Source organism: Lynx rufus, unplaced genomic scaffold (assembly GCF_022079265.1).
Source record: "Lynx rufus isolate CCGP_SWC_20201006 ecotype Redwood Valley unplaced genomic scaffold, mLynRuf1.p SCAF_15, whole genome shotgun sequence".
Lineage (NCBI taxonomy): Eukaryota > Metazoa > Chordata > Mammalia > Carnivora > Felidae > Lynx > Lynx rufus.
In genome coordinates this window covers 39,306,556-39,333,693 of record NW_025814829.1, presented here as the reverse complement: position 1 = coordinate 39,333,693, position 27,138 = coordinate 39,306,556, and the positions used below count along the sequence as shown (strand labels likewise).

General features: G+C 42.2%; 1 protein-coding gene across 3 annotated transcripts in view; it reads right to left on the bottom strand.

Annotated features, from left to right (window-relative positions):
• Window positions 1-27,138, bottom strand: part of RGL1 (ral guanine nucleotide dissociation stimulator like 1) — a 159,511-nt gene that overhangs the window by 96,182 nt on the left and 36,191 nt on the right. For all 3 annotated transcript variants that reach the window (XM_047076892.1, XM_047076891.1, XM_047076890.1), the window contains exon 2: window positions 26,841-26,951. In XM_047076892.1, coding sequence (XP_046932848.1) covers window positions 26,841-26,951 — 111 coding nt within the window. The remainder of the gene's footprint in view (window positions 1-26,840; window positions 26,952-27,138) is intronic.

Sequence of the window (27,138 nt, the reverse complement as noted above, 5' to 3'; positions counted from 1 at the left end):
TAGTAGTTAGTGTTTCTGAATGTAAAATACTTAAAGATTTCACGTGTGTGAAAAATGTCACTAAACAATGTACACTCAGGGATTTATTGCTCTGTTTCCTTGAACACACTAAACAGTTTCAAAAGAATCACCTGGAGTGCTGGCAAAATCACTGATTCGTGAGCCCATGTCCCAGAGGTTCTGATCAGTAAGCCCAGAATAAAGACAAAGGATCTGCATTTTAGCCAGCATCCCAAGTGATTCTAAATGCAGAAGATCCCTTGGTTACCCTGTGAAAAATATTGTGCTTGACAATGCTAACCCAGGGATGAGTAAATTTTATTGATGGGATAAAGGAGAAGCTGATTAATATAAGCTTAGGCAAAGCCATGTGACTTCTCTTAGTCTCAGTGTCCTCATCTGTAAATTGGGAAGAATGTCACCTTTACCTTCCTTAACTTACCTAGACGTTAAGAGGATGATTCAGAAAAATGTGGGATACACTTTGAACTGCTTGAGATAAAAGAACTAGACAATAAACCAAGCTATGAACACTCATGTCAATGACCTGAGATGCCTTCAAGAAAACCATGGGATCTTTCTGATGTGTTTGTATTACGAAACTCAGTGGGCTTTCCTATAAGAGGGAAAGGTATTAAGACTAGCCTATAGATTTCACTTCTGCCCTCAGTACTCTTCTGCCCGGCTGTCAATCCTACGGAACCACTTCGGCACTCACCTCCTGAGGTATCCCTATAGAACTCGCACCACTGATTCCCTCTTGGAACTCTCTGCCCCTTTGGTTTACAAACATCACTTTTCAACAACCACAACCAATAACTCTATGCACTTTTATGTATCCCATAATAACCTCACAAAGCAGATAAATTTATTATCCCCATTTTACAGCTATTTTACAGAAAATTGCGGCTGAGAAAGGCTAAGTGACTTGGCTCGGGGCAAACAGCTAAACAGTGGCCAAAGCCAGAACTCAATTCTAGGTAGTCTGGACCCAGAGTCACACCTCACCAGAATTCTTATCTTATCTCCCTCGAGGCTCTCATTTGATACTACAGGCTGATCACTGGTCCCTTGTCCTTCACTTACCAACAATATGGAAACATTTCTAACATTGCACCTCTTCTTAGTCTATGTCCTCTTTCTAGCCATCCCACACATGCATCCCCACAGTTTCCCCTAACACAAATACATTTACTTCCAACTCCAACTTGAGTTCTTGCTATTTTTCTAACTTGTCTTCTTCTGGATCATCCATAAGGAACTCTAACTCAACATGTACAAAAAGAAATCTGTTTAATTCCTCTAAAATCTCACCCCTTCTCTGGCCTCTGACTTAGTTAATACTGCAAATCAACCCCCCCCCCCGCTTCACCTTGTCTTCCCCTCAACTCCAACATCCAACCTGTCCCATTTCCTAAATAGCTCCCTATTCTATGCTACTTCCTCACGGTCCTGCCTTAATTCAGATCTCACTTCTTAACTGTGTAGGTGCAACAGGCACTGAACCACACTCTCTTGCCTCCAGTTTTGCCAAAATGTTCTTTCGAAAGCACAAATTCTACTTTTAGGATAAAGTCCAAGTATTCACTATAGCTAAACATGCCTGTCCTATGATTCAGCAATTCCATTCCTAGGTACGTTCCCAACAGAAATGATTGCGTATGTCCACCAAGAGACATAGACAGAAACACCTGTGGCCATTTTAGTTGTAATAGCCACACATTTTCTATAGTATGTTGTCAGCATCTGTTTACTTACAGGCATCCTCCAGTAGACTGTGAAATCTTTAAGGTCAAAGACTAGTCATATTTATATTTATATCTCCAGAAATTAGCCTATGACCACATCAATAAGCACTTCAGGAGTATTAAATGTTTTTAAGATGGAAATGAGTTTTTTTTTATGTAACAAATCTAACATTATGTTCCCTACACAAGCTTTACTTGATTATTCCAAATGCAGTCAAATAAAACAGTCTGTATATATAAACAAGAAAAGTCTGTATGTATATTATAAAAGCATGTAATGTTTGACCATCACCTCTTAGCTGGACTGCTAAAGCAAAAGCCTTTTTAAATTGTTCTTACGGCATCCATGGTGACCTTCTGAAAACAAATCAGATCATGTCACTCCCCTGCTCTTAAAACCTCTCAGTGGCTAAAATGAACAAATCAAGAGACTATAGACACTGGCGAGGATGTGGAGAAACGGGAACCCTCTTGCACTGCTGGTGGGAATGCAAACTGGTGTAGCTGCTCTGGAAAACAGTGTGGAGGTTTCTCAAAAAATTAAAAATAGATCCACCCTATGACCCAGTAATAGCACTGCTAGGAATTTACCCAAGGGTTACAGGAGGGCTGATGTATAGGGGCACTTGCACCCCAATGTTTATAGCAGCACTTTCAACAATACCCAAATCATGGCAAGAGCCTAAATGTCCACCAACTGACGAATGGATAAAGAAGATGTGTTTATATATACAATGGAATACTACTTTGCAATGAGAAAGAATGAAATCTGGCCATTTGTAGCAACGTGGATGGAACTGGAGGGTATTATGCTAAGTGAAATAAGTCAGGCAGAGAAAGACAGATACCATATGTTTTCACTCATATGTGGATCCTGAGAAACTTAATAGAAGACCATGGGGGAGGGGAAGGGGGAAAAAAACATTACAGAGAGGGAGGGAGGCAAACCATAAGAGACTCTTAAATATTGAGAACAAACTGAGGGTTGGTGGGGGGTGGGGGAGAGGGGAAAGTGGGTGATGGGCATTGAGGAGGGCACCTGTTGGGATGAGCAATGGGTGTTGTATGGAAACCAATTTGACAATAAATTATATTAAAAAAAAAACTCTCAGTGGCTTCCCATAACACTTGGAGTAACATGCCTTTTTCCACCAGGGCCCACGAGGCTCCTTCTGCCTACCTCCTTGACCTCACCACCAAAACCATCTCCTTCCCTCTCTAAGCCCAGCCACAAGGTATTTCAGGTCTCAAAACATAGGTACATTCATTCACACTTAATGGTCTTTGCATTTGCTCCTTCTGCCTGCCTTTCTCATGGGATCCTTCCCCTCATTCACTTCCTCTGATCAGGAGCATCTCCTCAGCTAACGCCTCACCCCCACCCCGGGACCATCCCCTGGTATCACACTACCAATCTTCCTCTGCCAGGCCAGATCACGTGATCTAGGTTCATTTCTTAACAGCACTGACTTGTTTATGTGTTTGCTGCCTATCAACTCTACAACAGCAGAGCCCTTATCTGTCTTGTCCACTAATATATCCCTGGGGTACAGAATTCGGTCTAACAATGAATAATCGTACATGTCTGTAGGAATGAGTGAAAAGCAAATTAATGTAATTAAATTGCAAATTATTTAGAAATCTGAATTAAAGGCTTAGGCAACTCCTTAGATGTACTGAAAAATATAAAACTCTATCCTCTGAACTAAAAATCTTAGGTAAACAAAGCTCTCATCATAGCAGGTAAGAACTGAATTTATCAAAATGATATTTCTGACCTTTTTTGTGAATCCCAATTAATTCCATACTTGATCATCATGATTTTAAAAATTACTGAAGTCAGTGTGCCTGGGTGGCTCAGTCAGTTAAGCATCTGACTCTTGGTTTCCGCTCAGGTCATGATCTCATGGTCGTAAGTTTGAGTGCCACATCAGGCTCTGTGCTGACCGTGCAGAGCCTGCTTGGAATTCTTTCTTTCTACCCCTCTCTCTCTCTGTCCCTCCCTCCCTCCCTCTCTCTCTCTCTCTCTCTCTCTCTCTCAAAATAAACTTAAAAAAAATTTAAAAATTACTGAAGTCATGTTTTTTTTTCTCCAGAATTCCTTCCTTTCTCATCAAGATTGAGATGCTGAATCAAACTACATGTAACAAGGATCTCTCATCATTCTCTGAGACTGACATTGCCTTCATTGTTCTATCAGATGTAAAAGCCGTTGAGCCGATTACTTGCTTTGAAAGCAGAGAGTGGGAATATGCGCTTGTCCTCATTTCTTACAATTCCAAGTGGGAGTATCAGAGAAAATGAACACACAAGCTCATCACCCAGCTACGTGATATGAGGGTAAATACACTGTGAAAAGTTTATTTGTCAGGTGTTGTACTACTAAGAAGCTTCCAATGCTTCCTGCATGAAAGACATCATGTAAAGTAAGTAAAGATTTCATGTGAAGTCTTTTAACTTCTCCTTTCTCCCATGCCAGGCTCTAAGCCTTAAACACCAAGACCATTGTTGGAGGTCTCTATTTATAATAATTTTTATTACTGACACAAAGAAGTGTTCTAAGATCTCATTCTAGAACGCTAGTGATGACGGATTCCACTTGATAACAAAGCCTACTTGCTACCTCAGTCATGAAACTTAACTGCAGGTCTAGGGAAGTGCTTCTTGACCACAAACCCCATTTTCATTCATTCTTTCAAAAATACTTGAGTTTGTAATATGTTCATAGTACTATTATAAGACACTGCGGATACAGAAATGAACACAGGCATGGTCCATAGCCTCACGGAGCCACCATTCAAGCAGAAAAGACAAATATTAAACACAAAATTTATCAATTAGCTACCTAATGAAAGTAAAGATCATTGCTTTCTAAAAAATATGGTAAAAGAACACATGAGAAGAGGGTCAGGTTTTGTGTTGGTGATCAGGGAAAGTTTCGCTGAGGAAACCAGAGACCAGGATAATCACTAGGGGTTCACCAAGTAGAGGGTGAGAGACAACATTTCAGGTGAGGGAACTGCATGTGCAAATGACACAAAGCAGGAAGAAACTGGGCACATCAGAAGGGCAGAGAGAAGTCCATGTGGTCAAAGGGGAGTGAGCCAGAGGAGAGTGGCAAGAGATAAGCTTAGCCAGAAGAATTTTGATCTTTAACCTATTTATTACCAGTGGAAAGTCACTGAAAGGTTTTAAGTGGTAAGTATACCATAATCAAATAGAACATGGGTCTACATTAAAGATGAACTGCAGGGAAGTAAAAATGGATTCAGTTGGAAAACTACTGGCGAAGGCAAGTTTCTCAAAATGTGGGCCATGCTCCACCTACACCAGAATCACCTGGGGTACTTCTTAAAAGCAGATTCATGGGCCCAACCTCCAAGCTATTAAATCCAAACCCTTGCAACTGGGGAACCTGTGGTAAGTCCCAGATTATTATAATAAAAATTAATGATTAAAAAGCACAGTAACAGGGGTGCCTGGGAGGTGCAGTCAGTTAAGTGTCTGACTCTTGATTTCAGCTCAGGTCATGAGCTGACAATCGTGAGATCAAGCCCCATGTGAGGCTCTGTGCTGGGCGTAGAGCCTGCTTAAAATTCTCTCTCTCTCTCTCTCTCTCTCTCTCTCTCTCTCTCTTTCCCTCTCTCTCTCTCTCTCTCTCTCTCTCTCTCTCAGAAAAAAAAAGGGGGGCACAGAAGCAATACTAGAGGAATTCTGATGATCATTAAATGAAATAAACCATGATTAGAGTAAAATACTCTTTTATTTGGGCAAGAATTCCCTCTTCTAAAATTTTGGTGTTACCACTCTTCTCTCTAACCCCCTTTCTTCCTTACCTGTGGCAAGGGACCAATTTTATTCTTTTCCCATGGTCATCGATTGATATTAGTTTTACTCAGAGTAGAAGCATACACAGACTTTGAATTGTTCCTGACCGAAGCAGTTCAGACCAGGTGAACACCTACATTAATCAGTGTTACCATGCAAGTTCAATTCTGTCTTGAAAAATCCGGACTGTGAAGACTGTTACCTTTGGTTTGCGTGGCCCTTTCCAGTATCAAAGCTCTTTTAGACACACAATCTCATTTGATCCCCACAACAAGCCCAATTTAAAGATGAGGGCACTAAGGCTCAAGGGGCTAAGTAACTTATCCAGTCACATTACTTGTAGCTGACAGAGGCCAGGGTCAAGCCCAGACCTCTACACTCCAAAGCCACACTGAAGGAGCAATGCCAGCCAGCTCTGTTAGGTAAGACCCCGCCCCCAGCTGCTCCCTGAAGGCCCCTCATGCACTCCTCAGTCCACTTGTGGCAAATAGGGAAGCCTACTCCATGCCAGGTGCTAGGAACGACCCACAGACTCTCAGGTCCTATACTCAAAAGCAAGGCAAAATTCCCTTGTGAGTTACTGGGAGGGGAAAGAACACCAGTGTAGGCAAATTAGGACTCAGCTGTTCCATGTCAGTACAACTATTGAAAGGCAAATATTTAGATTTCATTTTACCAGGAGAGTGGTCGCTATGGGAGATTATATATAACTGTCCTAATCAAACAAAATATAAACCTCTCATGTCAAAGAGGTGTAATGCTCATGTCACCAGTAGTAACTGTATGTTTGGATTTTCAAAAATGTATTCTCCTCTCCCATTAAAAAAAAAAAAAAGAAAAGAAAAAGAAAAAAAAAGCTGCAACATTTCCCTTTCCAGGAATGTGATTTAACTTCATAGCTAAGCTAATAATCATTAGCTGCTTATTTGCACAAAGGAGGTACTGTCTCTGTAAGAGGACACAATGGTCCTGAATGTGAGATGGGTTAAGTATCTGGCTGTGGGTGACCATTATATTATGTAACAAGCAGAGCTGTGTGAATACCTACCACAATGTCATACTGCCTTGTCATTTTAATTAAAGTGGGGGGGGGCTTCCCCTTCACACTGAAAAGCTCTCCTCGGTCAGTGGCTTCCAGAGCTTGTTAAGGTTAAAAAACTTAAATTAGATTGACCCAGGGAAATCGTGTGCATGGTTACTGTGTCCAAAATAAATACTGCAAAAGGGGAATCAGAAAAAAAAAATGCTTCATCGAGGACCAGAAGGCAACTATGGAAGAGGGTATAATGTGTGGACGGTGGCCAGGTGAGACATGGACTGAGGAGCTATGCTCTGCAGCTATGTCTTAACCGGGGAGGAAATAATAGCACTTTTCAAACCTACTTATGTGATCTGATGGGCACCTAGCAGTCCAAAGCACATACCGATGCGTTTTGCCAAAAAAAGCATGAGAGGCACAACGAGGCCACTAATGTCACAAAATAAAGCAGCGGTCAGTGTGGAAGCAAAACCAGTGGGGAGAGTTTCTAGTTTGGTCATTTGGAAGCTTAGCCACCACTTACTCCTCTGTAGCCCCAACATCTCACTAAGGCCTCTGGGACTAGGAAGGAAGAAGCCACCACCTCGAACGTTAACTTCCAGTGGATCTGGAAGGAAGTTGTTCAGTGTGTGAATGCGGAAAAGGGAAAATCAAATTTTTAAGAAAGTACAGTTGACCCTTGAACAACACAGGTTTCCACTTCTATGTGGATTTTTTTTATTAATACAGTACAGTACTGTTATGATTTTCTTAATAAGATTGCTTCTCTAGCTCACTTTATTATAAGAATATAATATACAATACAGATGGCATACGAAATATGTGTAATCAACTGTTTATGTTATCAGTAAGGCTTCCAGTCAACAGTAGGCTATAAGTAGTTAAGTGTTGGGAGAGTCAAAAGTTACACACAGATTTTTCACCGTGTGGGTGGTCAGTGCTCCTAACCTCTGTGTTGCTCAAGGGTCAACCGTACATTTAAATCACCTAATAGTGATCCTACATGGGGAAATTTAATGTTCAACACAGAAGGAATTGTTTTCCTGCTGAGGGACCTTTTAAACACTACTATTTAAAAATCTTTATTTATTTGATGGAAATGTTTCTGAAATGTGTTATTTTTCTGCCTTTAGAAGCAGAACATCCTGAGCATAATTTAACCTTACATTCATGGCTCAGTAGGCCACCAGTGTTGCAAGGGACTATGGTATCTGTCCCTAGAGACACTGACATAGTAGGACAAACTTAATGATTCCAAATACCTACATCTTTCAAGTTCACATGCACATATAATCATCTTTACTTTCTTACCCTCATTTCTTGAACAAATACGTCTTGTGTCTTCTATCTGCTAGGTGCTGTTCTAGACTCTGGGAAGACAGCAGGGGGGGAAAAAACCAACACCAAATGCATGGAACTTGCATTCCAGTGCAGGAGAGAGGCCATCAATCAATAACAGATGAAAGGGTATACTAGGCAGTTGTTAAGTGGTAAGAAGGGGTGCATGGCAGGGGTGGAGGGTGAGGGGGTACAATTTAAGTGGATAGTTACAGAAGGCCTCACTGAAAGGTGATATGGGAACACAACCTTCCACTGGGCTTGCCAGTGTTATTATCATGAGTGTGTCTGCCTCACTCTTTTCAAATGTGCTACATCTATTCAACCATAAACAAAAAACTTCATCATGACTATATATAAATAGTCAACTTTGCAAAGGATTAGGAATTAACATGGTATGTATTAAGAATGATGGTCTTTCCTAAAGAGTGAGAGCTAGTTCAGTTATGCAAAGAACTTTTTCATTAACTTTCAGTTTTGACATATACTCTAGAAAGCTGAAATAACCAAAAGCAAGAGGGTGTTCCTCTTGTTTTTTAGAAGACATAAGCCTCTAAACATCTTAAAACTCTAGCTTCCCCTGTATCCTACGATAATGAATTACTACCTGTTTCTCCCCCTTACCTAACTAACACTTCTTCTGACTCCTACACTAACCACTCTCCACCTTCTTACCTTCTGAGCGTGACATTATGTAAGCTTGGCGCTCAGCCTTATTCCATGTTCTCTATTCTTCATTCTCACTGCTTCACTCAGCTACATGTGAATGGTACCCAAACGCACCCCTCTGACCCCGAATCTCTTCTAATCAGAAAACGGCCCCAGCATGCCATGTCTAAACTTGAAATAAGCATGCCCCGCCTTCCCACCAGCACCACAAAGAAGCTCTTCTTTCCAGAATCCCTGTTTCTGCTAATGACATGACTGCTCTCTTAGGACCGCCTTTGACTCCCCCGCCCCTGACCCCCTCCCTCACTGTGCACGCAGGCACCACAGCTAGTGATACTTTCCTCTAGGTTTGTAACTACTCTACTGATAGAAGGAAGTAAAAACAGACACACTTGTGATCGCTACTGAAAAGTGCTGCAGAATTGATAGAAACCTTGGGAGAAAGTGACTATGTGTCCAACATCTAGCCCAGGCATTAGGAAAACAATGCTTTTTCAAAGTTAGTATAAACCTTCTCTAACAGGGAAGAGGATTCAAGAAAGGTAGGACCAATATTCCAGATATGAAATAAAAGAAAGCAAGCAAGTAAAGAAATCAAGGTGGTTGTACAGGACTTCCAAATTATTGGCGGTAGAAAGAAGGCCCCATGATTAAGGCTGTATACTTAGGGTAGCACAGATCAAAAACCATGGTTACATGAAAGATAACAATCCCAATGAACTGAGTCTTGTGAAAATGTCAAGGTCAAGTAAAAGAGCTTTTTTCAGCTGTATTAGGAGCAAGAATGAGGAAGGGAGCGGCTCATTGCTGATGGGGGGGGGGAAGGGCGTTATGGATTATGTTAACTGATAACAGAGAAAAGAGAACTACTTCACTCCCCTTATGCTTCTATCTTCACTATCAAGGCAAATAATCTTCAAATTGGAAAGGGTAGGACCAGCACGTTAAAGAGGAAACTAGAGCCCAAGATGGAGAAGGCGATAATATGAAAGCACTTAGCCCTCTAAGTAATTTCGTGTCTCCAGAGCCAGATAAATAACCTGAAAGGACTCTGAAAGAAACCAGGAGATGATCACGATATTGATGAATGGAATCTTCACAGAAGCACAGAATCACAAAAGTGTCTAAAGACTGGCAACAAGAAAACATAACAATTTTCGGACAGAAATTAAGGTAGACTGAAAACAATGGACTGCTTTGCCTGCCAACCATTGTTGCCAATATCCCAGATGGTCTGTAAGCAATGATCACCAGGAGCAAACATGAATCACGAGAAAAAAAATCATATCAAACTAACTTTCCATCTTATTCGGACCCCAGGCCAGTAACATGGAATGCTACAGACATGCTCACAGACTCGAAACACCATTCCATCAACTCTCTCCTCAGAACAGTGGGAACAAAAAGACTCTAGGTCAGGGAAGTAGCCTTGTTAGGTTAAAGTGGGGAGCGTGTAAAGGTGAGACACAGGAAATAACACTAGAGACTGGAAATGGACCTTAAAGGCCCTCAAATCCACTGTGATCAGTGCTCTAAAATTCTGTGAGTTTCCTACAAAGGCCAAGAGCAAATATTTGGCAGGTAGTATGGGCTCAAATTTAAATGAATAATGAATGAATGAACGAACGAATGAAGGGTTTGTGATAAGTACAGAATAGTAAGAGGTCAACATAAACACACTTCCTTATTGCCAATTCGGTCCATTGCTGGAATCACAGTACTTTTCATCTTGAGGGCCATTTAGTCTAACTCCCTCAAAATTTCTGGGTGACTAGCAACAGGACTGGAAATACTCAAGCAAAATAAAGGCAAAAGGCTGCCTGGCCCTCTGCCAGTTTCTACGATAATCTAATTCACTAGGGCAAAATCTCCAAAAAAGATTTCGGTTCAGTAACTCCTAAATATTGCACTTTTGGACTCTTTCCTGAAAATGATGCCATCTAAAGTCTACAAGTTTCAGAAACAAATGTTTGGTGGCTTTTGTGGGCAATTGTTTTTAAAACATCAAGCATATCTAAGGTATAATTTTAAAGATTCTGGCTCCAGGAGAAAAAGCTGAAGCATTAGTCACATGTTTTACATTTCTTACTCTTGCCTGCCAGATTTTTTTTTTTTAATTAAGAAAGGAAAAATGGGTCAGCCCAAAAGAATTTTTACAACTTTCAGAATAAATACAAGGCCCATGCAACCCCATAAACTTCATTTCTGGAGCCTTCCCCCCATCTCCCTCTGTGGCTTTCAGGGTCCTTTATTTATAACCCAGTCATAGGCAGAGCCCTGGTAACTGCCCCTACATCTTGTGTGTCATAAGGACACGTTTTCTCTCAGGAAGGAAGGGGACCAATGTGGTCCTGGAGTACAGCCTCTTCTGAGTTCAACAGGACATGGTGGGTGGAAGATCTAAGGGTCAAAAAGAACCTTGGCCGACCCAGCTTGGCTCCAAAGTCATTAAGAAACCACCCTGCTTCTTAGAAAGTATCACCACCCACGAGACAATTTTGAGGAAGTCCCAAGAAGAAACTAATCAGACAAAGTCACTCCGGGCTCAAGGAACACTTCAATGCTGGACACACAGGTCCAGACTTCAGATGGCGAATCTCAGCTATCCTCAGTTCATTCCTCTGGGACGGTCCTAAGTAGCCACTGCTTTTAGGGTGAACACTCTAATGCTCATGTTTACTTTCATGCAGGGTCTGGTTTGGCCGAAGAGTTCCAGAAGAGCTTCTGCCAACCAGACCTAAAATCTATATGGTGTTCCAGGGACCAACCCGTCCTCGTATAGAGCAGACCAGGCTTCACGGTAATGCTCCAAATTAAGCTGGACCACCCTAAGACAGTGGTTTTCAACCTTTTTAATGATAATTTATAGCAAAAAGATACATTTTACAAGTGACACAGTGTGCACACATATTTAAAACAAAAAGTTTCATAATAATGCCATTCTAATATTTTCCTTTCCGTTCTGTTCCAATTTTAAAATACCACTTTTTGACCCACTGAATTGATTTCAGAACCCACTAACAAACTACATCCTGCCTTTTTAAATGTAAGGCCTTAGAACAACAGACCAACAGAAATAGAATACCAGTCACAACATGTAATTTTAAATTTGCTAATAGCCACATTTTAAAAACGTAAAAAGAAACAGATGAAATTAATTTTAATATATTTTATTTAGTGCATTATATCAAAATATCACCATTTCAACATGTGATCACTGGTGGAAACTCACTGAGCTATTTTACATGATTGTCTTCATACTAAGTCTTCAAAATCTGGTATGGGTTTTACATGTACAGAATATTTCAATTTGCACGAGCCACGTGTCCAATGCTCAACAGGCATGTGTGGCTAGTGGCTACCACACTGAATAGTGTAGCCCTGGAGAGTTGTGGTCCTCAGCACCCCAGGACAGAACACACATCATTGTTGAGCAGAAGAAAGGGGTGGGGTCCACTCCCCACATGCTCTCACCTCACTGTACTATCAGGCTCCCCATGAAAGCTCCAGAGCCCTGACAAAGGATAGGAGATTTCACAAGGAAAAAGAATAGAAATGAAGCCTATTAACCAATGATACGGACTATCACCTTGATATTCTTCAAACACAAAGTCCACATGCATTCTTTTGTCTGTGACATCAGAAATACAACAGATGTCACAAAAGATTCAAACTAGAAAGTGACTTCCAGAGAATTTGTTCTGAAAAATGTATCTTGCTGATTACAAAACTGATAAATAGCATGACTGCAACCATGTGGACAAAGACAGGAGGATAAAAGCAAATGTATAAACAACTGTGTTAGAGCAATATAGGATTGATTGTTTCTCTTCTTTAAAAAAAATACATATAATGTTGTGTCACTTTTTTAAGAATAACTTTATGGGGCACCTGGGTGGCTCAGTCAGTTAAGTGTCCGCTGTTCATGGGTTTGAGCCGCGCATCGGGCACTGGGCTGGCAGCTCAGAGCCTGGATCCTGCTTCAGATTCCATGTCTCCCTCTCTCTCTGCCCTTCCCTCTCTCACACTCTCTCTGTCTCTCAAAAATGAATAAACGTTAAAAAAAATTTTTTTAAGATTGACTTTAAGAATTGCTTTAAAAGATGCTTCCTTTGGGGTACATAGGTGGCTCAGTCAGTTAAGTATCTGACTCTTGAGTTTGACTCAGGTCATGATCTCAGGGTTCATGAGATCGAGCCCCACATCTGGCTCTGTGCTAACAGTGTAGAGCCTGCTTGGACTTTTCCCTCTCCCCTTCTGCCCATCTTTGCCGCTTGTACTCTCTCTCTCAAATAATAAACACATAAACTTTAACCAATAATTAATTAATTAATTAATTTAAAAAAGGTGCTTCCTTCTGTCCAAAGCAAACATATATGCCACTGAATCCCTAGGCAAAGGAAAAGGTAAAGAAAGCACGCTCCATAAAAAGGCAAGAAGGATCAGAAGCAGTCAGAAAACTCCATCTTGCCAGACCCAATGACACTGGGACAGTCTGAATGAAAACACCTAACAACAGGTACAATTCTGAAAACTTTCACCATAGGCTTTGCATTTCATTTGAAGAAGAAATAGAAGAGTTAAGAATGCAAGACCACAGAGAAGAGGAAAATTGGAGAGGGTAAAAGAGAACAAAGGAAGTTGAGTTTTACTTGTGAAAACTGAAAAGTACACAGATAATATGTGTATATAATAACATATAATTTGTATCACATATTTTTTTAACATTTATTTATTTTTGAGAGACAGAGTATGAGCGGGGGAGGGGCAGAGAGAGAAGGAGACACCAAAACCGAAGCAGGCTCCAGGCTCTGAGCTGCCAGCACAGAGCCCGACTCGGGGCTCGAACTCACAAACTGTGAGAACATGACCCGAGCCGAAGTCGGACACCTCAACGACTGAGCCACCCAGACGCCCCTGTGTCACATATTTTTAAGTCCCTTTTGCCAATGAATCCTGGTAAGGAGAGCACACCCTGGGAAAGTGCCCTACACAACAAGCCTGCCGCAAAAATCTCAGTGAGACCTCATCATCATGTGCATAACCTTAGTGCTTATGTGCATGGAGGGTGTCAGATCCTTTTACAAAAGTGTGTTGCACAGAGCACAGCCAAATTGGCTTGACACTGGGTCAATGCAAGCTTGAAACAAATTGGAACCAACAGATTAAGACACAAGATATGTGAAAACCCTAAGTCAACTAACTTTGGAATTCAAAGCAGAATTGGGTTCCCAAAAGTCTATCTTCAACCCATGACTCAAACCTATATGTCACCACAAAACTTATGGATTAAAACTCTAAATACCACGTCATCTGGCATACCAGAGTTTGGTATACCAAACTCTAAATACCTCCATCTGTAGAGGTCACCATCACAGTTAAGTCAAGTTTCATAAGATCACGAAATGTGTAGTCAAGAAATGATAACAAGGGGCGCCAGGGTGGCTCAGTCGGTTAAGCATCTGACTCTTGATTTTAGCTCAGGTCATGATCTCACGGTTCATGAGATTGAGCCCCACATCTGGCTCTGTGCTAACAGCGTGGAGCCTGCTTGGGATTTTCTCTTTCCTTCTCTCTGTCTGCCCCTCCCCCACTCGGAGCTTGTTCTCTGTCTCTTTCTGTCTCTCTTCCTCTCCCTCTCTCTCTCTCTGCCCCTTCCCTGCTTGCTGTCTCTCTGTCTCTCAAAATTAATAAACTTAAAAAGATGATAACAAAAATGAGGCAAAAGCAACACTTTCCTTTTTCATGGTGTCATTAGTTGAAGTTTAAAACAGAAATTGAATCTAGCTTATTCAATACTTTCCTTTTTGTTTCAGAAATGGGATTTACAACATTCCCAAATGGCCAAAAAAAAAAAAAGTCATAAAGATACACGTTTTATAATAGAGATAAGGTCAAACAATTTATGAGATGCTTACTGGGTACCAAGTGTGGCTCAGACATGGTCCCAGGTGATGAGAATACAAAGACTGGTTAAATACGGTCCCCACCCCTGAAGCGCACAAATGAACAGGGCAAAGAGAAAAAAATATATAAATAAAAGGATACGTTGTGTTAAGTGCTGTAATAGAGCTTTTGGTAAAGCACTAAGGAGACCCAGATGAAAGAAAGGGTAATTATTCCAGAAAAGGGATCAGGAAGGCTAGAAGAGTAAAGACGATATTTGAGCTGGGACTTGAAAGGTAAGCAGGAGTTCATCAGTCAATCAAGGAACAGAAAAGCACTTCAGGCTGATGGTGACATGAGCAGTGACAGGAGGAAGTCAGAGCTGCACGTAAACATGGCCGTCACTATTGATAATGAAATCTGTAACTTTGGATTCTCAAGTCAGAAGGCAGCTAGTTCTTTTCTTGAGACATAGCCACATAGGGAGCTGGAGGGACAGATGGAAGGAAACCTTTTAAACCTTCCTCAACCCTGTTGCTGTAACTCTCAGCAAAACAAGGAGTTCGGGTTAAGGTTTGGGGCTGAAATCAGAGCTGCTACACGTCAGCACGTTTTGGTTCAGCCACCTGAAGTTGCACAAGCCTTTATCCCTCGGGCAGACACTCATTTGTGGACTGTCAACATTGGATAGAAAATCATTTTTGTAAAGAATATCACAATCCTCTAACACTAATCAAAGAATGTTCATGAAGAAACATCTTAATCAACTTTAGCTCCTTAAGTAATATTTGTTTCTTAAGGAGCAAAATGGCAACAGGTCCCTCTGGGATGGCCACAGCAGCAAGTTGGATGAAAGCTGGTTCCTGGGGCTCAGCTGATCACAAAGTCACTGCTTTGCACATAGAGGAATGTTAAACATGTACCTTGAGTTAGGGCACAAGAGTCCCATCTCCTTTAGCAGGACAACAGAGTCAGCAGATGCGGAGAGGATTCAGTGTTTATCGGTAATGCTTAACGTGAACAAGTTACTTGTTCAGCATCTTTGTGTAAGAGATTTAACTTTCATTTACAGCTCTGAGTACAAGGGTCAGTTAGCCCGTAAGTCATCTGGGAATATGTGCCAACAACAGGGAATGGATGCTGGGGTTCAAATATCCTGAGAGAGGAGGAAAGGATCTTCAGATGCTCAGGGGGGTCCCTATATGAATAGAAGGAAGGTCAGGTTCATGGGCAAGCAGCCAGAGACCCTGTAGGCTATTTTTAATCCAGAAGAAGGACAGGAAGGGCAGGAACAACAACAAAAAAGGAACTCACACAGGAGAAATGGAAAGCAAGAAGGAAGCAACTGTAATAAGCAAATGGAAAGGCAGTGAGAAAAAAAGATCTTAAAACTAAAATTGTATTCCTAACAGGGAAGCCAGGAACACTGTAGGAAAAGGCTGAAAGAGAGGAGAAAACACAGAAAGCAACAATAGGACTACTCAAAGAAAGGATTTTAAATGCCTCCATCTTATGAGGGTCAGAGTGGGTCGGTTGGTAACATTCTTGCCTCTGGCATTAGGTCATGAGTTCAAGTCCCACATCAGTATTTGGCCTCAAATCAAGCTTTGATTTTCCAGCAGCTCTGGAGGGCTGGAAGCATTTTCCATTCCTTGGTGCATTAACTTTACCACCCTCTGCTGCACCAAATTAAAAGTACCAGAAAGAAAGGGAGAATCAAAACCAGGAGCCATTATCTAAAAAAATAAAAAATTAATCATGCTGGAGAGAATAAGAATGAGAAAGAAGAAAGTTTTCATATGTAAAATATTCACTGCATTTATCTTAGACTCCTGTGAATATATGGGTATTTTTTTTCCCACATCCAATCTATAGAGAGAAGCCTTGTCTGCATTTTCAACGCACATAGAATATACTAGTAGTAACAATGGTAGTGGCAGAGGAAATGCTACTCCTTGCCGAACACGAAGATATCATCAAAGTAACAGCAACTGGAAAGAAAAAAGTATGGAGAAGATTCTCTCTGGAATGAGTAGAAAGGGAAGACTAAGGAACAGACCATATGTCCATCAAACACTTCAGCAGTGAGGAAAGAGAAAAAAAGAAATGACTTTAAGTTAAATGACGACAATAAGACCATCCTTGTATTAGCATAGTAATTTACATATTAAAAAGTACTTTTATAGGGGCGCCTGGGTGGCTCAGTGGGTCAAGTGTCTGACTTTGGCTCAGGTCATGATCTCAGGGTTCATGAGTTCAAGCCCTACATCGGGCTGTCTGCTGTCAGCACAGAACCCACTTCAGATCTTCTGTCCCCCTCTCTCCCTGCCCCTCCCCTGCTCTTTCACTCTCAAAAAAATGAGTAAACATTAAACAACACTTATTTTTTTAATAGCTTTTAAAAAGCACTTTTATATACATTAACTCATATGATCCTCACAATATCCATAGGCAGAAGGGAAAGCAGGTATCTTCCCCACTTCACAGATGAGGAAACTGAAGATTTAAAAAAGACACGTGACCACCTCGGGAGCAATCCGGCTCATTCCTAGTTTGGGGGTCAAGTGACCGCATCAGCTAATCAATGTGTGGCATTGACCTATTTGCACTTACCGAGCTCAGTCCAAACGGTGCGAGCACAGTTTGCTAACATCCTAAAATTATGCCCAACAAGAAATGATTAGCATAATGCTGACCAATGCAGAAAAGTGGTTTCCTACCCTTCTATTTTTTGGTCAGAAATATCAAATATAATTGTTAGGTACTAAAATATTTTTAAAGCATTAAAAGAAGCACACCAATCAATTAACTATATAGGAAAACTGAAGGAATTTTAAATGTGAAATATTGGAGCCTAAACAATAATCGCCCTTCATGGTACAAGCAGCCGGACAGAGAAAATACAATAGATATTACTTTTAATAAGCAAGGATCACTAAATACTGTCATGGCCATTCCTCTCAGATGTGCAAAATGAGAGAGTGATGTCAGGAACATGCCTTGAAGCCTTCCTAATACTTCTTAAGCAATCTGGTTTATATACAACCCTAAGCTTCAGGGGACACAGATAAGAAAGACTCCCGGGCTTCTACAAGTTTTCATGGCGGGGTTCTAAAGACAGCTCTGACGGTGGGGTCCTGACAAGAGCCCCACACTCAGTGAATGAGTGTGTGTTGTATCCTAGGCGCCACGCCAAGCACCTTACATACAAAACTCCTTCACTAATCACAGTAACCACATCAGGAAGGAAGGTAGTGCTGGTGTCCTGCCAACAGGTAAGCAAGTCAGACTTAAAGAGGGTTGGTGACTTCATGGCTCACACCCACACAGCTCACATGTGGCAGGTATAAGTTCTGAATTCAGGTCTGCCTGGTTCCAGAGCACAGCTGTGTGCTCTCTTAGTTGAAGTATAGTTGACATACAATATTATGTTAGTTTCAGATGTACAGCATAGTGATTTGACAATTATATACACTATGAAATACTCACCATAATAAGCACAGTTACCATCTGTCACCATACAAAGTTTTTACATTATCGACTAGTGGCCCTTCACCAGTGCTCTGGGACCTCCCTCAACCAGAGCTCCTGCTGAAAATATCTGCAGAAAGGAAGAGCAACCAGGAGGCGCCAGCTCCCGCCAAGGCTCCAACTGAGAAGAAAGAACCATGGGCGAATTCCCCATCAGGGCCTTGATGGCTCTGGGCCTTATTAAAACCTGGTTATGTCACGGGCACCTGGGGGACTCAGTCGGTTAAGCATCTGACTTGAGTTCAGGTCATGATTTCATCGTTCGTGAGATGAGTCCCACACCAGGTGAGCTCGAGCGTTGCTTCGGGTAAAAAACATGAGCCCCACTTTGGTTGAGCCCTGCTTCTTTCTCTCTCCCCACCCCCTCCCCTTCATGGGATTCTCTCTCTCTGTTTCTGCCCCTCGCTTACTTGCGCCCTCTCACTCTGTCAAAACAAAACAAAACAAAACAAACTTGGCTAAGTCGTTTTTAAAATAGATATGCTCATTGTGTTGTGTCATTAGGGGGAGTCAACATGTGGATACAAAACAGCAAATGTCTTCCGTGTGCTTCACAAACTAACCAAATGCTTCCGGTTTCCTGAATTTTCTATTTAGGAGTCTCAGCTCAACAAACAATTTCAAGTGCTGCAGTCTTAATTGGAAATGTCACGAGCACAAAAGCATTTTATTTTAAGCCAATATCTAATCCAGTTTCGATTATTTTTACTTAAACCCATTAAATAGTCTTTTGTTAGATAAAAATTGCCCACATATTCTAGCTTCATCACCAGCAGCGACAGAAGTTACTGGCATGACAAGGGTACATAACTAGGGAAGAGTGTGAACAGGAAGGTTCTAGAGAGCCTCCGCTGGTATTACTGAGCAAAGACATCCTACTTTTAGCAGGAAAGTCTGGTTTTGGGTTTTCCAGTTTTCTTTAGAATTATGAAACTGGAAAGACTCGGCCTTAGCTTCACTTTTATAAAAGAGGAGAATGGATATTGAAATCAGCAGGAAACAGAATCAAGGAAAAAGCTGAATTGCTCAATTCTGTGGCGAAAGGATCAAACAGACAGAAAACGTCTGGGAAGGTTACGTGGGATAAGATTAACCGTGTGGAAACGAATTCCGATGAATGGACCACACGTGGGCACAAGCAATGAAATGCTAGAAAGTGTAGGGTAAGGAGTCCATGAGGATGAAAATACATTGAGAAACACCAACAACACTGCATCCTAGCCCCTTAGAAGTCACGCCCTGCAGGGCAGAAGGGAGAAGATGGCTTTGAGGAACCCCAACCACAGGGAAACAAGCCGCAGCCACATCGGTGGCAAGGCCCAGGTATTTCTACAATGTTAAGCCAAAAGGACCAGTGGTGAATGACGTGATTCTCTCTTCACAGGACTCACTGAGCCTCCTCCCAGGTGGCGTCTTTTATCTCATGCTGTAAGCTTGCCCTACCTTTTATTCCCTCCTTCCTCCGTTTTTACTCTTTTTTAAACCAAAGACGGTTCCTAAATGGTGCAAGTTAATCACAAAAATGACACAACTGAGAGAAAAACAAGCAAAGACATGACAAAGTCAGGCTTTGAATAATTATATAAAAGAGGCCTTCCGAAGATGCAGGAGATCCTAAAAAATAAAATGTGAAGAGACATTTTAATTTAGGCCGTGTGTGTGTATGTGTGTGTGTGTGTGTGTGTGAGATAGAGAGAGGGGGAGAGAGAGAGGTTAAAATTGTGGTAGTGGTAAACTAGGAAAACATTAGATCTTAACCAATTGTTTTCTTTTACATGAGTGGAACTAGCAACCAGACTGAGCCTCCGAGAGCAGTGATGCCAGCAACTGGGACAAACCGTGTCAAAGAGGGGTTAAAGGCAGTGAACAGGGACAGGGAAAAGGCCAAGACATCCAACCATAAAATTTCTTGTGTCTCTAACATGACAATTATAAGTTTTAACTGCTGTTGTCTAAAATATAGCTCTATAATCACAGGCCTGTGGGTTCCATGTTTATTCTCTCTCTCTGTGGCCTACAGATTTAATTTGTTTAGTTTGTAGGGAAACAGAAGACTTACAGAGAGAGAGAGAAAGAGAAGAGAGAAACCACCCGCTCTTCAAAGTTCTCTGGAACCTGAGAACCAAGCTCGGCTTGCTGCCTTGTCCACAGTGAGCCTAACTGAGATTTCGTCTCTGGACAGGACATGGCAGGCACACCTGGGGCTGGTTAGGCTGCAGGGCCTTTCTGACAGGAAAGAAGGCATCTGCTAGCACATACACAGAGGAAGCCCGACTTGAAGTCTGCAGGACATTTCACCCAATGAGCAGAGGATGATGCAGACCCCAGAAAGCCCAGTTTTTGACAAGCTCTCTGAAGCCAGGGTGCCTAAGACCCATGCCTGCCAGGCCTCCCATCCCCCACTCCCGCCCTCCTCCTTCCTAGACTGTTCTCCCCTCACCCCACCCTGTGTCCTGCTGCCACCTTTCCATTCAGGTCCTCGTCCCTTTCCTCACTTCACCTCCAGTTTAGCCTCTTCCCTCTCCCACACCCCAGTCTGCTCCTTTCCAGAGCATTCACCCCTCAGCTGTCCGTCATCTTGCTAAAATATAGATCCGGCCCTGCCACTCTGCTTAAGGCCCTTCAACGACTATCCGGCATTCAGGGCTGAGCAAACTCCACGACATAGCATTCCAGGCTCTGTGACGTGGCTGAGCCTTTCTCTCTGGCCTCCTTTCCTGTCGCCTTCCCAGAACCAGGCGTCCGTCCTTCCCTCTTCCCCATGCTGAGCCTCACACAGTGGTCTCCCCTCCGGCCTCTGTGCTTTCCTCCACCCTGTGTTCCCTGTCTCCAGCACCTACTCAGTTGTTAACTCTCCACTAAAGAGTCCTCTCTTCTATGCAGCCCTCCTGGAGTGCCCGCGCCCGACCTTCCACTTGATTTACATGATCCCCTCTGGGGCTCCCCTAACACACAGATCTTTTGCATGGCACTGATCATACTTACCTCAATATATTGTAATCAGTTTAAGTTTCTGTCTTCCCTACTACCTGTAAGTTCTTTTAGAACAAGGTTGGATTCCCAAGACTTAACATGGTGTTTGACATAACATAGGTCTTTGATGAAAAAATGAATACTACTGAAGGCTCGTTTAGCTGACTCAAACACAGATGACAGAATCATACAAACAAGCATACAACAATAGCAGCAAGGAAGTTCATACTAAATGTGTTTACTAGCAGAGGACCCAGAAACTGCCAAAAACTCCAGACTCCAAATCAACTCTGGAGATAGCCACACCCATCAGCAACCCAAACTTGAGCTAGCTGAGCTTTTCCAATGGAATGAGGCAACATTTGGTATCTTCCCTCCATTTAACCAATACTTTCCTTGCTCTCTTTACAGAAAATTTTTTTTTCCATATCATGAGATAGGATATCATGGAATCCCATAGTGTAACACGGTAGAAAGGTTAATGTCTTGCTATGGCATATTTTAACATAAAATGTGTAAGACAGTCACTATGAGATTCTAACTATTTAGAAGGGGGAGGTGTAAAACGAACAGACGCCATGGACAAAGGAAACTAAAGTAAGACAGGGCAGTGACAAATTTCAGCGAAGCACGGAAGGAGAAAAGCACAGTATTTGCCATATTGCTCTCCATTTCTTTCTAAATTTAAAACTTCAAGAAACTTTCTCTTTATAATTTCACGTAAATGTCCCTGTCATATTTATACTATTATGTATTTGCCGCAGGTAGACACATTATTTGGAACCAGCTGAGTGTCCCCTGAATTGGTGAACTGAACTGGATTTTTAATTACATGCTAAATATCTCTGACACAGATCCCAAGAGATTTGCAAAGCAGTGAAAGGATCCAGCATTATAGCGCTATCTCAGGCAACTGAAATGGACTGTATTTTCTTGGTTGGGGTAGGCTGCCATATTAGTGGATTGTTTTAGAAACATGTTCCCAGGGTCAAAATGAAAAAGAGGAGTTGATTCACTTACAGATGGCTGCTAAATTTTGAAATTTACTTTCTAAAGCCTAAATTCAACATTCTGCTAGACAAAAATAATGCAACCCACGGGCCTGTTTTCCTAGATGGAAACATGGATGACCAACTGTAAACCAAGGGCTCCTCTACGGCTTATCTCCTTAAAATTCTAAAGTCCTGCCCCTGAGCTTCCCAGCCACACACAGTTGTAACGTTTGCCAATGCTTTTTAACTTGTGCCTTGCCTTTCTTTCTTCACCATTCAGCAATGAGACAAGTACAATGGGGTCTACTCCTTTTAAAAGGCACTGGGGAATGGTCTAGTTAATTCACTACTGTGAGTTTTTTTCTGAAAATGAATAATCACTACCTTTGTTTGTGCCCTGCTTTGTTCCAGAAAGAATGTTAAGAGAGCTGTAATCATTACCTAATTGATTTTTCTCGCTCCCACACGCCCTTCCTCTTCTTTATAAGCTAACATCTTCGTGCTCATTGCATTTTAAATAAGGAGCAACCCATACATTCATATTTGTCAGGACAAAATTAGTCTCTCAAAAAGGGATGAAGCTTGATCCATTCATTCAACAAACATTTGTTGAGTTTCTGCCAACTAGATGGCCATGGTTCACACTTGGCCAACCTTTTTGTCCAGTGGGAGATACAAACAAGTAAATGGACCATTACAACAGAGTGAGGTGAATGCATGACAGAGAATTAGAGGATGCTCTGGAACATGCAGAGGGGGTATCTCCTCCAGACGTGGGAGATCAGAGAAGCTGCCCATAAGTGAAGTTAGCTGAAAACTTGAGGAACTAATTGAAGGCAACATGGATAGCAATACCACCAAACCACCAGGTAGAGTCAAGCCAAACAGTGGATCCAAGTGAGAGATGACTTCTCGATTCAGATGTGACAAGTGCTTATCTTGCCACTGTGCCCATATTGGCCCACAGACTGGCCACAATTCATCCTAAACACTAGGTTCTATAACAGATTTCCGGTTCCCTTTTTTTCTAAATATATTCTGCTTTCTCCTGTCTTAATTTGTTATCTTAACCAGCCTCCCAGATACCAAGCATTTCAATTCAACCCAACAAGGGCCTATGTGGGAGGCACGGTGATAAATACAGGACATAAGGAAGGGAGGAACTGGGGCCCCACCACAAGGACCGCATAACCACAGACACAGAAAACTGAGAAAAGTCATGTGACCACCCACTGACCATTCCACACCCCACAAACCTTGCTGAGGTGACCTACCACTACCAATCCTGTTTATGAAACAAATATCCCCACTTTGAATTTATCCTAGGTTTGATGCATTTTCTGTGCCCTCTATCTGTCATATCGCAAAGACAGCAGACTGCACTCCTGACGCCAAAGCCCCTTCCCTGACAGTTGGATCCTTATCCTCTGTCCATTTGAGTACTCGTCCTAAAATGGTACATTTCCTGCTTCCAGAGAATACTGATGTTCTCTCCAATCATTTCTACATATCACTGTCCATATAAAACCGCAATACTGAGACCAAAGAAAAATAACCAGTTTTGACCATTTGCTCTTCCAAAAATCACTGAACATTCTACAAGCTAATTGAATGGTTGGATGAAATGACTTTTTAATGTCCCTTCCAATCCTGAGGTTTTATGAATCTATGACATAATTGGAGCCACTTCTCCTTGAGGGCTCTAGCTAAGAAAAGTTATCCTCAGCTAAGAAGTTATTGTAAAGGGAAAATGGGGTCAGTATTTCAATAATATTTGGTTTTTCAAAGTTTTCCAACATAACTTCACTGTCAACAGGCAAAGCTGCAGCCACATGTAGAAGTAAACCCGGCCCGGGCCATATTCTGTTGTATATTTTACAACCAAAGGCAGAGGGTTTTACTTCAAAAGATCAACGAAACATAAAATTTAACACACAAACCAAAAAAGAATGTTCTGAATGTTTTGGATTGTATGATACTTCCCATCTGAGGGTGCGGAATTATTTTTGCTATCCTTTCCAAATTGAATCTTAATTGTGTTTTGCGATCTGAGTACTAGAAAATACAAAAATTGTGCTCAGTCTTTTAGGCTTTTTGAATAATCTTTTTAGACATATAATGAGAGCTACGCCCACCCTCGTGTGCTACATAATCTCATACGTATCTTTGGTGCACCATACTTCATACATCCAAAATGGAGAATTTATCAATCAGATACATATCTTCCCAACAAGTATGTCAATTTGTGGTTCAAATTATCATTCAGGATGTAAAGAAGAGAAAGTCCCATCACTCAAATCCTGCACCACAGGTAGCTTCTAAGCAAAAAAGCACACCATAAGCATAAGTACACCATAAGCATCTTTGGTCTTCTGAGCTGATGTTCTCTTCCACTATTATGGAAATGGCCTGAAAGTTCCAGGCAGCTCCTGACAGCAAGGGATTAACCAACTGGGTTCGAATCTAACCTCTACCACTTCCTAGCTATGTGACCCAAAAATCAATTTAACTTCTCTAGACATTAGTTTCCTTATGGGGGGGAGGGGGGGAAGATATCACAACACCACCTTCCTCATAAGATTATTGACATACTTCAGTAATACCCTCACCTCCATCTCTAGTTCACCCTAACACTGGTTGCTTTGGAGAATTTTGGAAGGGCTACTGGAATGTAGGAAAACAAATATGGAGAAGCCACTCAGTCCTCAAAAGAAGGGTCTGCAATTACTATGGCTCAATTGGTTGAGTCGCATTTAATTAAGTCTGGAATTCCAAGGACAAAAACAGAGCTTCCCAACAGGACACCAAAGACAAGGAAACACATGGGATCAGAGTTGGAAAGTTCCTAAGAACAAGCTCTTGAGGTCTGGGAGGGTAGCCACAAATCACACTTTGTTGCAATGGAGGAGAAGGGACAGATTCTTCTATCCACTCTAAGAAATCTTTTCACATTGTCTCCCTCTCGATATTTCAGCTCTACTGCTAAATCCATGGTGAACCAACTCTGAACTCTGTATACATTTGAGCACACTGAGAGCGAGGAGAGAAGAGAGGCAGAGTCCAGCAACAGAAAGTGAGTGAGAATCACGACATAACTATGAACATCTCAGCGAACCATACCTTGTGTGTCTGGGGCCTATCGAGTTAACCCCTCCATTTTCCCCTGACTTATTCATTCGTTGCTGTTGTGTTTGGCTGAAAACTAAAACTGTCACCCAAGTAACATTGGTCTCCTTAGAAAGACAGGAACAACACAGCATCAGGAAACATAATGACCCTGTGAAAGGCAGCTGGTTTAGAACTTGTGAATCATTTTGAAATACCCAGACAAGCCACACCACATCAATACCACATGTAAATAAGATGCACACAACCCCCCAAAACAAAGTGAAGACTTGCCAGAACTCTGGTTCTGCTTTCCCTATCAGGTCTGCTGGGGAGGCACCGAGTGCTTTTGAAAATCATATTCCGAGTAAGGTGCCTGTTAGACAAGTGAAGACCTCTGGTCTTCAAACGGAAGATTCCTACCTTTCCAGGCCACACCCGCAGATGTGACTAACAGTTCACTGCCCTACTGGGAGGTACCTCGGTCCCAAGTACAAAGCAGGAAAGGCCCGAGTTGAGGTAGCTGGGGACGCCCGAAGCAATGAACGCCCGTGTCAGCAGACTAGGGGACCCGGAGCAGAGGAAATCACGGCCGCTGGCCATTCTGCCTTAAACTCAGGGAGTTTTAAGTTAACGTGTTGCCTCTGGTCTCGACGTGAGGCTCTGGGCACTTTGGTTTCCTGTCCTCCTTCACATCCCGCCTTTGGTGCTCAAACACTGAATTCTGTGAAACCCAAAGCCAGTAGAGATTGGATACAAGTGCCCAATCTTCATTGCTCTCAAGTCCATCCCCTATGAAGGCTGAGTGCAGCTGGCCTGAGGCCAGGTGAGACCACACTTCATCCCCTCTATCCAGCCTACCGTGATCTTCTTTCTCAAGGCTTTTTGTATCACCTCTCACTGCTGTCTCTTGAGGATTACTTCTATCTACAGATCAAGAATTCCTTCGTTCTTCCACATGTTGGTATTTGCTGGAGTAGCGATCCTTGTCGCCAAGCTTTCCATTTCTCACGGGGATGTGCTGAAGGAGCCATTAGGTGATAATAGATAACTCACATGATCTCAACCAAGATTCTAGAACCTTGGTGGAAAAAACTCTTGTTTATGGAAGCAGTGACTCTCCAAAGAGCCAGCACTCTGTGCACGCTACATATGAAGTCGTGGACACTAAGTGTGCATTTGTCTCCTCGCGGGCTGCAGAAAGGAGGTAAGAGTGGGAAATCTGCCACCACCTCCCCCCAGTAGGCAGCAGATCGGGAATGGTCTGTGCCCTGAGCATCCTGGATACGTGGTAGAGGTACAGGAGGAGAGGGGCTCTCAGCATCAATAGGGAGAGGACAGGGAGAGAAAAAGGTGCCATATGGGCAAAACTGCTTATGGCTGTCTGCACAGAGTGCTGCTTTCTGGTCCTTGTTACTGCGTGTCACTTTCTGCCACTCCACCCCCACTCTCTTTGCCAAAAGCCTCAACATTTCTAAGAGGTTCTGAATTATTGACAAACCTAGGGAAGATACTTTGGAAAACATTAAGTACAAAAACAGACCTGAACAGCTAGTGCAAACACTCGGTCATTGGCGGTTTCCTTTTGAAGGCCAAAAGAGAAGAAGACGACGAAGGAAAGAAAAAAGAAAAAAAAAAAAAAAAAAGCCTGCCTCTGCTAAATAATAATGATATTCACAGAACAAGAGACTCTGCAGCTCCAAAGTTCACAGCGTCTCCAGCTTTACTCACCCCTAGCCATCTTGCTCCTTTATTGGCAGCCTGTTGAATCTGGACTCTTTTGAGGGTGACATGGTAAACAGCTCCTTCCTCTACCTCTTCACCCCAGTCCTGAATCGAGCTCTGCCAGGGGATGGGATAAAGAGAAAGAAAAAGAGTATTTTTTTTTCCTCTCTGCTAACCACAATCTATCCCAGCTGCTTTACTGCTTACACCAGCACTCAGGGCACAAGACGGGCTGTTCAAAATAAATATTACAATCAGAGCAATACAAGACACATTGCGATAGAAGGAATGCTGAAATTTTCTT